Genomic DNA, 12,766 nt, shown 5'->3' with positions numbered 1-12,766 from the left:
CCCCCGCCGGCCTTCGCGTGGGTGCCCGGGGCGGGCAGGGCCACCCTGTGCCCTCCCCTCGGGGCTGCTCACCGCGACACGCCGCCCCGCGGCGCTCCTAAGCGCGTGTGCGGGCGGGTTTCAGCCCGGCTCCTCTCCGCCGGCACGGCACGGCACGGCACGGCCCGGCACGGCACACGTGCGCTGGGAAAGGGAAGCAGAGCAATCCCCGAGGCCTTTTCTGCACCTGGCTTTCATTCCTCGCCCTGCCGAGCTGCATGCACGCATGCATAAGCCCAGCTAAGAAGCGGGCTTGCCCTGGGCCGTGTTTGCAGAGAACCTCTCTTTCCGAGGGCTCCGGCCTGCGTTTTTCCTGTCTGCTTCACGTGGGTGATTCATCCCGCAGCGAGCAAACACGCCCAGGGCGTTTCGCCTTTCTCTTCTAGCTGCGGCTGGCTAAATCCTGATCCTAAGAGCGGAAGATGTAATTTTGCGCTGTCCTTATTCTCGAAGCAGCCCGATCCGGGGGAGCCAGGTTTTGTGCCTGTAGGGTGCCGCGCTGGGTAGATCGTACTCCGCGGCRCTTCACCCTGAGTGCCCTCGTCTGAGGCTGCTGTGCATTAAAAATAAACGTGTTTTGGGGATGCCACGTGCTTATCTGCCTGGGCTGGGACTCTCCCTGGGAACCACGTGTCTGCGGCTCTTCAGGGCCCYGCAGTTACTTCAGCTTTTCTGATCTTCGGTTCCCAGGCTGTGAGCTGACTGACAGTGCCAAATCCTACACGTTCAAGGTGGATGAGGAGGATGACTCCGACCACATTTTGGCTCTGTCTGTGGTAAGAGAGATGCAGATTAGCTGCGCTTCCCCTCTTTGCTGGCAGCCTGCAACCTCACGCCTCCTTGCCAGGCTCACTCCTCCTTGGCTGGAGAGCTGGACGCTGCGCTGAGGCCTCTACGGTGGCTGCCCCGAGGGCAGGATGCAGGGCTGGTGCTTTCCTGCCTCCTGYGGAGGTGCCTGAGCAAAGTCATCAGAGCCTGGAGGCAGCTTGTGGCTGCTCGGTGGGGGAATCCTCCAAACATGGGGCAAAAGAAGGTGTTTTCYCTTGCGTTGGACCTTGCTGGGGCCTTGCAGCAGAACATAGGTCCCCACCAGATGAGTCTCYGGCCTGCTGCTCTCCAAGGCCAGGTGGAGTCAGGACTTTGTTCATTTATTTCCTGTCTCTGTCTGGGGGTCACTGTCTGTCCTGGGAATGTAGGAACTGCCAGCACAGATCAACAGAAAATGCAGCCCAGATGCTGTATCCTGAGGCAACTGCAGGAACAGCTGTCCCAGGTGGAAAAAGCACAGAGCCCCTTAGCAGGCAGTAAAGGGACAATTGCTGCAAGGAGGGATTTGTGCTCCCTCCAGGAATTAGCAGTCAGTCTGGGCCTTCATGCAAAAGAAATTAATTTCCATGTCTTGCCATTATATGTAGCAGTGTCCTGGTATCGCAGCTAGGCTGGAAGCGTTGCTGTGGTCACTCGTCCCGAGGAGAGCCCCAACTGTCCCTGCTGCATTCCCTGGGAGGGAAGTAATCCACAACCTCTGCTCCCTCGCAGGTCTGCCTCACAGACGGTGCYAAGGACGAGTGCAACGTGGTGGAGGTTGTCGGGCGAAACCACGAGAACCAGGAGATCTCTGTGCCTGTGGCGAATCTGMGGTTGTCATGCCAGCCCTTGGTAAGAGGATGTCCAGGGGACTCGGGCAGGGGTTGCTGCAGGGGACGCACATCTCTGCATCTGCACATCTCTGTATGTTTGTAGACCTTTCCCTTAGGATCCTGACTGCGAGCTAGTCTGTAGTTCTCTGGGAAACRGCCGGAATAGCCATGGCCTGGCTGCAGGTGCCCCAAGAGCCTCCTGGGGTGTGCACATGCTGCTTCTGGGCTCAGTGGGGTTGGTCCTGACTCCAGGTCCCCCTCCCAGCCCTGCATCCTGTGGGGCAACCTCATGGGACTGAAGCGCAGCGCCGTGCCGTCTYGGTGACGGCTGTTTGCCTTTGATGGGTGCAGAAGTGCAGCTCTGTAGAAGATTTGTCCTACTAAACGTTTGCCTGGAGGACAGACATAATCGTTTTTGGTAGATAGGGGTTGTGTGGTGGGGACTGGGAAAAGGAGGCACAGAGGGGCGCAGTCTGGGCTTGGTAAGGGGGGTGATGTGCTCTGTCACCTCTCCCTGGTCTCTGTGGAGACAATTCGGAGACCAGATTGTGCCCTTGCTCCCCTCCCTGCTCCTGTGGTTATTGCAGGGCACCAGCACTCTCGCCACCCCACTTTCTGCCCAAGCCGAGGCTGTATTCAACTGGGGTGTGTGCTCTCTTGGGCACTGTGGGACCTTCTGCTTTTTGCCTCTGCCGCTAGTAACTCCTCCTCTCTGCCTCTTTGCAGCTAAGTCTAGACAACTTCCAGCTTCAGCCTCCAGTGACCTTCCGCCTGGCAGCAGGCTCTGGCCCCGTGCACCTCGCCGGCTGGCACCAGATCAGTAAGGACCTGTGTGTGGGGAAAAGCTCAGGAGGAGTGAGGGATATTGAGGGGCTTCATCCAGTGCTAACACCCGTGGGGAAGCCCCGTTTCCCTGGGGTGCCCAGGGGAGATGCCCCTTGGTGCTGCTCAGTGCAGACGCTAAATGCCTCCTCCAGCAGTGTGACCCGTCTGCACTGTTTCCCTGGGGATCATCTTGTTGGTGTTGAGCTCTGCTCAGGAAAAGGGTCTGGATGACCCACACTGTCTCCTCTTCCCACACCTTTCTGTCACCATTCCCATCTGAGACTTTCCTCCAGCTGGGACATGGCCTGTTACCCATGCTTGTCAAGTATCTTGGGGGCAAACTGTATTTGCAAAAGTGGGTAATAGGGTTGTCTGTCTGTCCCAGCTCACAGGGAGGATGTCTCCTTTGAGGAGGAAGATGACATGTCTGAGGAGGAAATTGCTGCTGTCATGCCAGCCAAGAAGCAGAGAGGGAAGCAGTAACTGGTCTCCTGGCAAGGTGAGGGACTGGGCAGCTCTGGAAGAAGCATCCCCTGTGGGAAGTTCCGTGGGTGGAAGCTGTCCTACTGTGCAGTGGTGGTGTGGAGAGGGCACTGCTGCAGGAGGCTGCTGGTTTCAGTCTGGTTCTTCCTTCTCCAGGTACTTGCTGAGATTCCTCCTTAGATGGTTTTTACCTCGGACACCTCTTGCCAGGACCTCAACTTTTGCTGCTTTCTGCTGTAACTTTTTGGGGGCTGAGGGGCAGGAGCTGCTCCCAGCACAGGGTGGCCCCTCTCTCATGACCCTAGGAGGCTGATCCCAAAATAGGGATCTGGTTGGTGCTGCTGGTACCTCCCCTCTCCTCTGTCTCTGTCCTGGGAGTCAGGGATGGTGGAGAGTTCTTTCTTGTCCTGTGCCTTTTTGCAGTCTTGGACCTCTACTCTTTGTACCCCTGTCATCCTAGTTCTTAAATGCCCAATCCTGGCCCTTTCCCCAGGGGCTGGGTGTACAGCCAGAGGTGGGAAGTAGTTTCACTGAGATTTTTGGATGTTTGCTTTTCTTTACACACAGCTTGATAGTTTTTACACAGTCAGAAGTGTTATGTGAAACCAGAGCTCAGGCTGCATCCTCACATGCAGCATGTTGGGATGGGGGCTCAGAATCTATCCATGGTTCAGGGGAAGAGACTGGGTCCAAATCCTTTGTAAAGAATGTTTTTTACAGTTTGAATAAAGGTCTCTCAGGCATCAGCTCTGGAGCGGGGGTCACTGCTGGCTGTCACATTCCTCCCGTGCCCACTGCAGTGGGAGATGCTCCATAGTGTCCAGACCCCCTACACCTGTCTCCCTTGATCCCTTGAAGATGCTGCGGACCTTGCTGGAGAGGCCCCGGGTCCCCTCTGTCTCCTTTGAGGGCTTTGCATGCTTGCGTCCCATGACCAACTGGTTGCTGCACTCTAGAGTGTGAGGGAAGGGGCAGAGCTGCAGGTGGCTCTGCGGAGCAGGGACCCAGCTCCGCACGTGCTCTGGTAACCCAGCTGTTAGCAACATCCTCCTGCCCTTGGCCACATTCATCCTCGTGCTGTGGGTCAGCCTGTTTTGGTGTTCAGATCAGAGAGGCCAGACTCGCTCCTCACCTTGGGCACCTGCTGCAGAGCAGAGGAAACACTGGAGGCTGCAGAGGATGGAGCAGGTTTGAGCTTTGGCCTCTCCAGGGCTTCTCTCCGTGMCTGAGCATGAGGAGGGGCTGAGCCTTTCCGTACTCTGGCCAGGCAGCACATCCTCAGAGGCTGATCAACCTGCTGGTCCTGTCCTCAGTGCGTCTCCAGCGGCTTTCCTGCGTTCAGGCTTTGTGTGCCTGGCCTGTGGGTCAATGTCTGTCCTGGGCCTCCTTGTGTGTGGCACTGGCTGTTGTCCCCAAGAAGCACCACGTACTGTCCAGCCCCGCAGGCCTCCGGACAGCGAGTGCCTCGGGCCACGTGGTCTGCTGTGGGAAATCCTCCGGGGTGGATCCTCGGCTTTGACTGTCCTGGATTGTGAGTGAGGCTGTTTCTCTCCTATGGAGCCTGTGATGTTCCCCTCTGCATCCAGTACCCCACCATTTCCTTCTGGCCCAAGTTACCCTTGGGTCCTCTCTGCATGGAGGTGGCTCTGATGCCCCATCCTGCCYTCTTGCACCCCAAGAGAACAGGCAGCAGGAGCAGCCCTGGCTTAGCAGAGGGGAAAGGGCTGTTTGCAGCCCGACGCAATGGTGCTGTGCCGCGGGGACTGTGCCTGGTGTTGATYGGGACACATCAGAGGACAAAGCCGAGCAGACTGGAGGGGCTCAGCCCCCTGTTTGCATGCAGCATCCTGCCAGCCCCCTGCAGCGTGGGTGGAAGGTCCCCGGAGGCAGCCCTGGCCCTGCTCCAGGGGTCTGGAAAGAAGCAGCGGGGGTTACCCCTGCCACCCTGGAGGGCACCTGAGGCATAGGGGAGCTGGGGAGGGGGAGAGGGCATGAGCACCCAGCCAGGCCCTGCCCAGGCTCTGCCGGGCCGTGGCAGCGGAGCGTGGGGCCGAGGATGCTGCGGTGGCGGGCGGGCCCGTCCTTGGGGACCGCTAGATGGCAGGCGGACAGCGCGGTGGCCGTGCACACCCGTCTCCCAGCCCTTGCAGAGGGACTGCGCCTTCCAGCCGGCTCCGGGCTCCTCTCCGGCCTCTGCCGGACCGCAGGCCCACCGGGGGCTGGCAGCAACGCTTGGCCGTGCTCCCAAGTCCGGGGGGTCCCTGGGGTGCCATGGGCGTCTGACGCTCCCGCCCGCTCCGTCGGTGTCTGCGAGGAGCAGCGTGCCCAGCGCTGACCCTGCAGAGCAGGAATCAGTGCTGGCTGGCTGCCAGGACCGTCCTGTGGACCACACCTCCCTATAACCCCGTTCCAGATGTACCGACGGAGCCAGGTGAGACTGGTGCCCACAGGGACCTCCGGATCCGGGGCTGTTTCGCAAAGGCACCAGGCCGTGAGGGTGCAGCACTGGGAGGGAAGGCACTGTCACAGGCTTTCGTCTTGCTCTGCTGAGCCATCCCATGGCAGGAGGTTGTGTGGGCAGTGAGATACCTGGGGCTGGCGGTCAGTGCCCATGTGGGCTTGTCCTGGGGGAGGTGGTGAMAAGCACTGTGAGATCCTCAGCAGATTTTCTTGCCCAGGAGAGGTTTCTGGGGAACGTGCTGATTCAGCACCCTTGGCTGGAGAGATGCAAGAGCTTTTCCTCTCTGAGAGCTGGATATGCATGAGTGATGCTGGCAGGGGCCAGCGCACYGGTGCCTTGTGCCGATGGTGCAAGAGGGGAGTTAAGGGATGAAGAATGGAGCTGTGGCTGTGTTCGGACCAGGACTGGTTCCCAGCCCTGTAACAAGAYGGCACGATCAGGATCTTACAGATCTCCTTGGCTATGTGGCCTAGGAGGGACTATCTGCAGTGGGATAGGCCTGTCCTGACTGTGAAACCCATGTCTTGGTCCMTCCATTCCCACCACCCTGTGGCAGCTTGGTGATGCCAGGGTAGCTGCTGGGCTCTGGCAGGGACGTTGTAATGTGGGCCAAAGAGGGTTGCAAGGACGGGAAGGAGGGATGTGGGGTCTGGGACTGGTGAGCAGAGGATGGGGGCTCRTACCAGCAGGGGCATAGCCGAGGGGAGCTCCCTGCACCTGCCCCATTTGAGGCTGCCCCAAACTGCCCAGTGTCGTCTGCAGGGGCCTGGTGAGGCGGATGGGCTGCACTCCCCTCTCCCCCAGCCCCAAACCCTCCTGCCATCCATGCAGCAGGGACCGTCACGGGGCAGCTGGGTGCTTGGAAGGCCTCGGGGCTGCTTGCGCTCAGCCAAGGAGTAGCTTGGTTCGGGGGGAGATATGGGGTGGTAGATCATTTTTAACCAGGCTGTCCTGGAAGGGCTGGGCCGGGGGAACGAGGGGAGGGAGCCGACACAGCTCGGCCCAGGCAGGGGTGCTATGGCCGCCGGCCAAACGGGGACGGGACAGGTAGCACAGGCTGACGAGGAGTATTTTGCCTCTTAAGGAGTAGAAGGAGACGGTTTCAGGGCCCTCCCATGGGTGCCAGCTGGTCCTCAGCTCTGCTACAGGGAGATGCGGGGCAAGAGGGACAGCCTCGGGGTGCCCCATGCAGGCATAAGCCCCACAGATGGGGCAAAAGACGGTGTTGAGGGGTGGAAACTGGTGCTGCTGGGCCTCTTCCTCAGTGACGCTCGGGAAGGTTTTGTCCCTCCGCTTTCCCAGCAATGTCACTGCCTTGATGCGCCCGGCTCTGGGAGAAGGAGATAAATGCCGCGCTGGCAGGCGGCTGGGAGGGGGGCTGCGCTCCCGCACAGCACTTAACGGGGAAGGATGGGATTACAGGGGTCACGCTAGGTGAGCAGCTTCCTTCGCGGAGCTGATGGTATCAAAGCAGGTGCCCCCGGCTGCAAATACCTTGGGCAAACAAACAGGGCTGTCTAAGAGCAGGTGAGCTCGGGCACGGGCGGGCTGGAGGGGGACGGGGGGCTCCCCGCACGCAGGGAGCGAAGCCTGGGGGTCCCGGCACGGGGGCTGCCTTCTCTGGCGTTAGGTGGGAGAGGGGAAACGAAGTTGTTGCGTGTCGTGTACGTAGGTGGGCTGCCCGCAGCGGGGGCCCTGAACGCTGACGGCTCCAGGGACGGATCCTCCCCTGCTCCGGCAGCACCAGGGGACCCTGGCCGAGCCGCCTAGCAGAGAAACGTGCCCGCGGCCTGGCCCGACGTGGAGGTGGGCTCTGACAGGGGACCGTGCAGCCGCCTTGCAGAGCGCTCGGCCGCCCTCCCTGCGCCAGCCTGCCGCGCTCGGCCGGGGGCTCGGGCTGCTCACTGGCACTGAGCAGCCCCCCTAATCCGTGGCTCGGCTGCCTGCTGCCAGCGGTTCCCCGGGGATGCTCAAGCCTGAGCTGTATTTTAAGAGAGCAGGAAGGCCTCAGCGGGGTGCTGGCTCTGTGGCTGCTGCTGCTACCTGTCCCGGTGTCCCTGGAAAGCCCCTGTCTRTGTTGGCTACTGCCCGTAAGGGCTTTTGGGGTGAGGCCTCCYGGCCTCCCCCAGGCTCCGCAGGTTTGGGGAGCTGCTCTGCTGAGCAYGGGCAGACAGCAGCTTTCCTGGCGATGCCCCAGTCCCTCCTTCCCCGGGCGATTTTCCCTCCCCGTGGCTATAAAGCCGGCGCCGGGACGGAGGGTGGCCGAAGAGGCACAGCCGTGAATCGTGCTGTAGGTGGGGCTGGTCCCCTGCGCCTTGAGCTCGGCGTCTGCTTCCCACATGCGAAATGGGGCAACACTGCTCTTCCCTGAGGATGCGAGCGGTGGCTGAATGCAGAGCCTGGCGATGGAGGGGYGTCCTCGGAGATGGCACGTCCCCGGTCATCCCAGGCTGCAGCAGCATCTCTGGGAGGTAGGAAGGTCCCTGCTGGCGAGAGGCTCCCAGAGTGCCCCTTCCCTCAGCTTTCGGGTGACAGGCTGGTTTGACGAGCTCAGCAGGAGGAGAGGGCAGTAGTGGGGCTGGCATGGACTGCTGAGCCCACCTGGGGCTGAGGACAGCCCCAGGGATGCAGCAGAGGGGTCTCCAGCCAGGGTCGGGCTCCCTTGCAGTCATCTCCTGTGGAGGCGCTGGCCAGCCCCACGTCAGGTCAGTGGTAGCAATGTTGCACTCAACAGCCATGTCCGAGATACCCAGAGGTCACAGGTGGCCTGGCCTCCAACCCCTCCGCAGTGCAAATCCAATCACAGCGACCYGGCTGTCCCTGATGCTGGTGGTGCTGTCACTGCTGGCCACGCTTCCCTGCCAGGGGCTGGGGGCATCCCAAAGCAACCAGGCTGCTGTGCAGAGCCCCACGGCAACTTAGGACCCTTCCCTGGCTGCAGGRACAACAGGGACTCTGTGCTCCCCTCTTCCCAGCCCTGCTGATGGCAGAGCCCGAGGCTGGATGGGCAGGATTTGGCCTCCACGGTGTCCTCACTGGTGGTAGCTCTGCATGGTGCTGCTACGTTGGGGTGCCGCTGYGTGCCCACAATGCCGGCTTCCTGCCGCAGGCTCTTAGTGGGATGCAGAGCCCCAAGCTGCAGCGCACAAAGTTATCAGGGCTGGATGCAAACGGCTGCTGCTCTCAGTGCTGGTGCTGATGAACGGAGTGGAGGAGGAAGCGTGTGTAGGTGACAGGGATCTTGTCTCCAGCAGGTCTGTCCTGTTGGACGGTGCTGCCCAGATCAACAGTGGTGAGGCAGGATGGTCCAGCAGCAAGGTTGGGTCCTCAGGAGATGGGATTTGAGTTCCCTGGGGAAAAGCAGGAGCAGTGTCACTGGAGAGCTGTGTGCATGTGCTGTGCACTCACTGCCTGGTCCGGGCTGGCCTCCTCTAGGCTCACAACCCTGACCTGTCACCACACACCCTGGAGAGGGTGTCTGCACTGCGGTGGGGGCTGGGTCATCTCGTAGGTGCCATGGCCACATCTCCAGGGTGGACTGGAAGTTCTTGCCCGAGCCGGTGCTGCATGGCTGGGGAGAGGCTAGTTACTGGCTTCAGGGATAGCTAGTTACCGGAGCTGRAGGGATAAGGATATGACTGGGATAAGGGCTAGCAGGGAGCTCATGGCAGGACCACAGGGGCCAGCCCATGAGCTGAGGGGCTGCAGCTGCCTAGGGTGGGGGGTGGAGAGGAAGTGTTATGGGTTGTGTGCCCATCTTGCCACCACATTGGAGATTCACGCTCTCCTGCCCTGCATCCCTCCATCCCTCCTGCATCTCACAGGGCCATGTGGGGTGCCCCAAGGCCTGGTTCCCTGGGGCCAGGGTCAGGATGAGCTGCATCTCCGCCAGGCTGGGATGTCAAAGGGGCCATAACCCTGGTGTTTTGCAAACTCCTGGGGTCAGCAGTTCAGCTGCCACTGACACAGGGGCCCGGAGACGCACACGGGCATTTCGGGTGGATGCTGTAAGCAAACAAACCAAGGTAGAGTTACAGCCGACAGCCAGTCCCCCCATGCCCCTCCCCACCCCACCACTGTTAGCTTTAGGCTTAAACCCCCCTCCACGGCTGGGCGCAGGGGTCCTCTTCCTGAGAGGAACCCAAGCAAAGCCACTTCACCCAGCTCTACTGACTGGGAGCAAGGCTAGAGCCGGGCAGTAGCTGGGGCTTTGTTGCTCCCTGGCTCAGCTTCCTGTGGTCCTGAAGCTCCTCTGAGTCTGTCTTATGGAGAGGACAGTGACCCTCCAGACGCTGAATGATGGCTCCTACCTCTCTGGGTGGCCTGCGGAGCCCTCTCCCAGCCTGCCTGGCTTTGCTTACCCTTCCCAGCCCTGCCTGATGATGTTTGGCCAAAGGCCATGAGGACAGTTCTGCAGCTCAGAACGGGCAAAGGTTCTCCTGGTACCTGGGAAATGCTTTGGGATCAGGTCCAGGAGACTCCGTTTGGTCTGCGTAATGGGGTCAGGATTGAAGCTGAGCCACCTTAGCCATGTGCATGCACATCCTCATCCATGCAGGGCARCCTCCAAGTGATCCTGGTTCTCTTTCCTTGCAGATACTTGTGGCCCAGGGTTGCATCTCCCCATCAAAGCCCTCCCTAAGGCTCCGGAATTTGCTCGGTGGTGTCAGATCTTTACCCATGCACCTGATTCACCTCCAGACTTTCCACTGTGTCTCCTTTGTGCACCAAGTGTGAATGCCAGAGCCAAACGCAGCAGTGACRTAGACTCTATGCAGCAATAGAAAACCCCTCTGTGTGTCCATGGAGTGTGCTGGGGAGGCTCCGGCTGTGCCGGAGGGAGTACGGTTCAGCTCATCATGCCAGGCACCGTCTCAGCCCCCTAGATCAAGGTCCTGTGAGTAATCTACTTTGTTTSTACCTGAGTGTCTCAATCCTTGGTGCCTTTCATGAGTGCCCAGACCTGCCCGCATGTCCCCCACTAGCACCTCTGGCCCCAGAGCTGGTTTRTGAGTGCAGCCCTCCACACCTCACTCCAAAAACCCACCCCAGCTCTGACTCCAAGTCAATGAGCTGCCAGCAGCATTGGTTCAGGCATGGCTTTACAAGCTATTCAGCTATGTCCGTCTTGGGAAGGGCCAGTGCAGAGCTGAGTGTCCACAGCTCAACTGCTGCTAAACTTGCCCAAGCGYAAACACTGCCTGTGGCTGTGCCTGGGGACCAGGAGCAAATCTGCCACGTGCTGAACTACACAACATGGGGACCAGCTCCCAGCTTGTCCTGCTGTGCTGACAGCCCTGCTAGTGGGGTGACATGAGCTCCTCTCATGAGAAGCAGAGACCAGCCAAACCCCTCCTCTAAAYCACATGAGCATTGCTGCCTGGGAGTCGGCACATGGCCGCACTAACTGTGTTGCTTGAGGCCAAGGATCACCTAGGCATTATTGAGACCAAAGAAATGCTCATCCTTGAGTCACTTTCAGAAGGTAACTAACTGGGTTATTGAATAGGCCAGAATCCCCTCATTCAACACCGTGTTCATACAACATGTTCCAGCCAACACAACCCAAACCAGAGGGGACATTTAACCCTGTGCAAGATACATCTGGCATCCTATGCCATTTACTATGCTGTGCAACACAATACCAGCCTGGTCCGGTCTCTGAATTGGGTAGTGTATGGGAATGAAAGTGGTGGAAAGGCTGAAGGATGAGGAAAGAGCAGGAGGCATCCATGCAGGTGTCTGATGGCACCATTCTCTGGGAGGGAGAGAGTGAGAAAGTTGGTGCTGCAGCAGGTAACTGTGGCATGATGCTTTCTGAAGAGCGTGTGCACGTGTCTTTAGTTGGAACTGGCACTCAGGGAAGCTGATGGAGCCAATATTGACACCAAGACTTCCAGGAACATAGTCTAAAATTATGAAAGCAAGGACTGTGTTTCCAGGAAACCGCTGGGCAGGGAGAATGGAAGGCGATGAAATGGCCTCCAAAGGGCAGAGGAGGGAKCCTGGCTTCTTGAAGGGAAGTCATGAGAACAGACCGTCAAAGAGGAACCTAATGGGCCTCACATCCCCTGGTCGGTCCTGCGCAGTCTGTGTAGCTTCTGGGAGCTGGGATCAGAGCGCRGTGGTATTCTTCTACTCTGGCGTTCCCACCATGCATGAAACATACCTTAAACCTGTTGCTAGTAATTGAATAGAGAGGAGAATTAATTGTGAGCAGGCTGTGTCTCCCCTCCCCGSTCCTCGTTTGCCCTGGGGGCTGCCTTGGCACTGTGGGTAGCGAAGAGAAGGTCATTCCCATGTAACACATCCCAGCAGAGCTCGTCCAAGTTCCTTCCCTTTGGGGGAGGCCAGGTTAATGGCAAGTGCTAGGATCGCCCCGGGCTGCCCAGCGCCGCTCAGCCATGCAGGAGCTGCTGTTGCCTCCGAAACGCCCCATTAATGCTGCGGTCCCTTCGTGAAGGATCAGCGGGCAGGGCTGGGGGCACCAGGCCACCAGGGCTTTGCCTGGGAAGAGCGAGGGTGGAAGGAGCTAGCATCTCCCTGGCTCTGCTGGGAAGCCTCCAAGCTTGTTTATTTTGAGGTGGCAAAGCCTGGTTTATGGCTAAGCATCCTCCAGGGGCTGGCTGTTAAACGTAGCAAGCTCCGGGTTTTTGTGTGTTTTGGCTCTCCACCACTGAAGGGGAGAGAGATGCTCAGGGCAGGGMTGCCTGCTTCTCTGGCATCTGCCACCCAGGCTGCAAGGCTCTGGTGTCCTCRCTGGTCCCACAGTGCTGACGATTTACTGGGGCCCCAGGAGCTATGGCTCTTGCAATAGGCCCTTCGCCAAGGGACAAAAATGTCCTGSTTGCTCCTCTGCCTAGGAGTTTCCCCCAGTAAAGGAATGTTCAAGTCAATCCTTTTATGGATGTTGTGCTGGCTGTCCCTCACCCCTAAGGTCTTTCAGTCCCCTCTCCTGATGTTAACTCCCAGATGGCTGGGAGTCCTTGCCTTCACTTGCCCTAGTCTGAACTAGTAGCCTCTTTAGTAGCAGTTGGCTTTGCAGCTCTTGGCTCTGCCTTCCTAAAATAAGCGTGTGAGCTCAACCCTGGCTCAGATGAGACTGGTGGGGAAGTTTTAGGCTGATGCTCAGGGAGTAGTTARGAACCCCTATGCCTTGCTGGCCTTGATCTCCTGTGTAGATTGCTGGCATTACTCTGTGGTCTCTCATGCTGTAGTGGTGAGGGGCATCCATGGGCCATTTCGGACTTGTCTTTTTCTCTCAAGTCAGGGCCAGGCAGGGGAGGTGCCGTGGAGGAAGTTGGGATGCAAAGGTGGA

General features: G+C 59.3%; 1 protein-coding gene across 1 annotated transcript in view; it reads left to right on the top strand.

Annotated features, from left to right (window-relative positions):
- The window catches only part of NPM3 (nucleophosmin/nucleoplasmin 3), a 4,335-nt gene extending 602 nt beyond the window's left edge, over positions 1–3,733 (top strand). Inside the window, exons 2-6 of the mRNA XM_085306393.1 lie at positions 730–815; positions 1,579–1,698; positions 2,406–2,499; positions 2,890–3,003; positions 3,144–3,733. Of these exons, the coding sequence (XP_085162519.1) occupies positions 730–815; positions 1,579–1,698; positions 2,406–2,499; positions 2,890–2,987 (398 nt within the window). The 3' untranslated portion in view covers positions 2,988–3,003; positions 3,144–3,733. The remainder of the gene's footprint in view (positions 1–729; positions 816–1,578; positions 1,699–2,405; positions 2,500–2,889; positions 3,004–3,143) is intronic.
- The last annotated feature ends 9,033 nt before the right edge of the window (positions 3,734–12,766 follow it).

Source organism: Rhea americana, unplaced genomic scaffold, assembly GCF_003343005.1.
Source record: "Rhea americana isolate MKP2758 unplaced genomic scaffold, rheAme1 scaffold_24, whole genome shotgun sequence".
Taxonomy (NCBI): domain Eukaryota; kingdom Metazoa; phylum Chordata; class Aves; order Rheiformes; family Rheidae; genus Rhea; species Rhea americana.
Note: the sequence above shows the minus strand (reverse complement) of the source record. Positions and strands in the feature narration are given on the sequence as shown.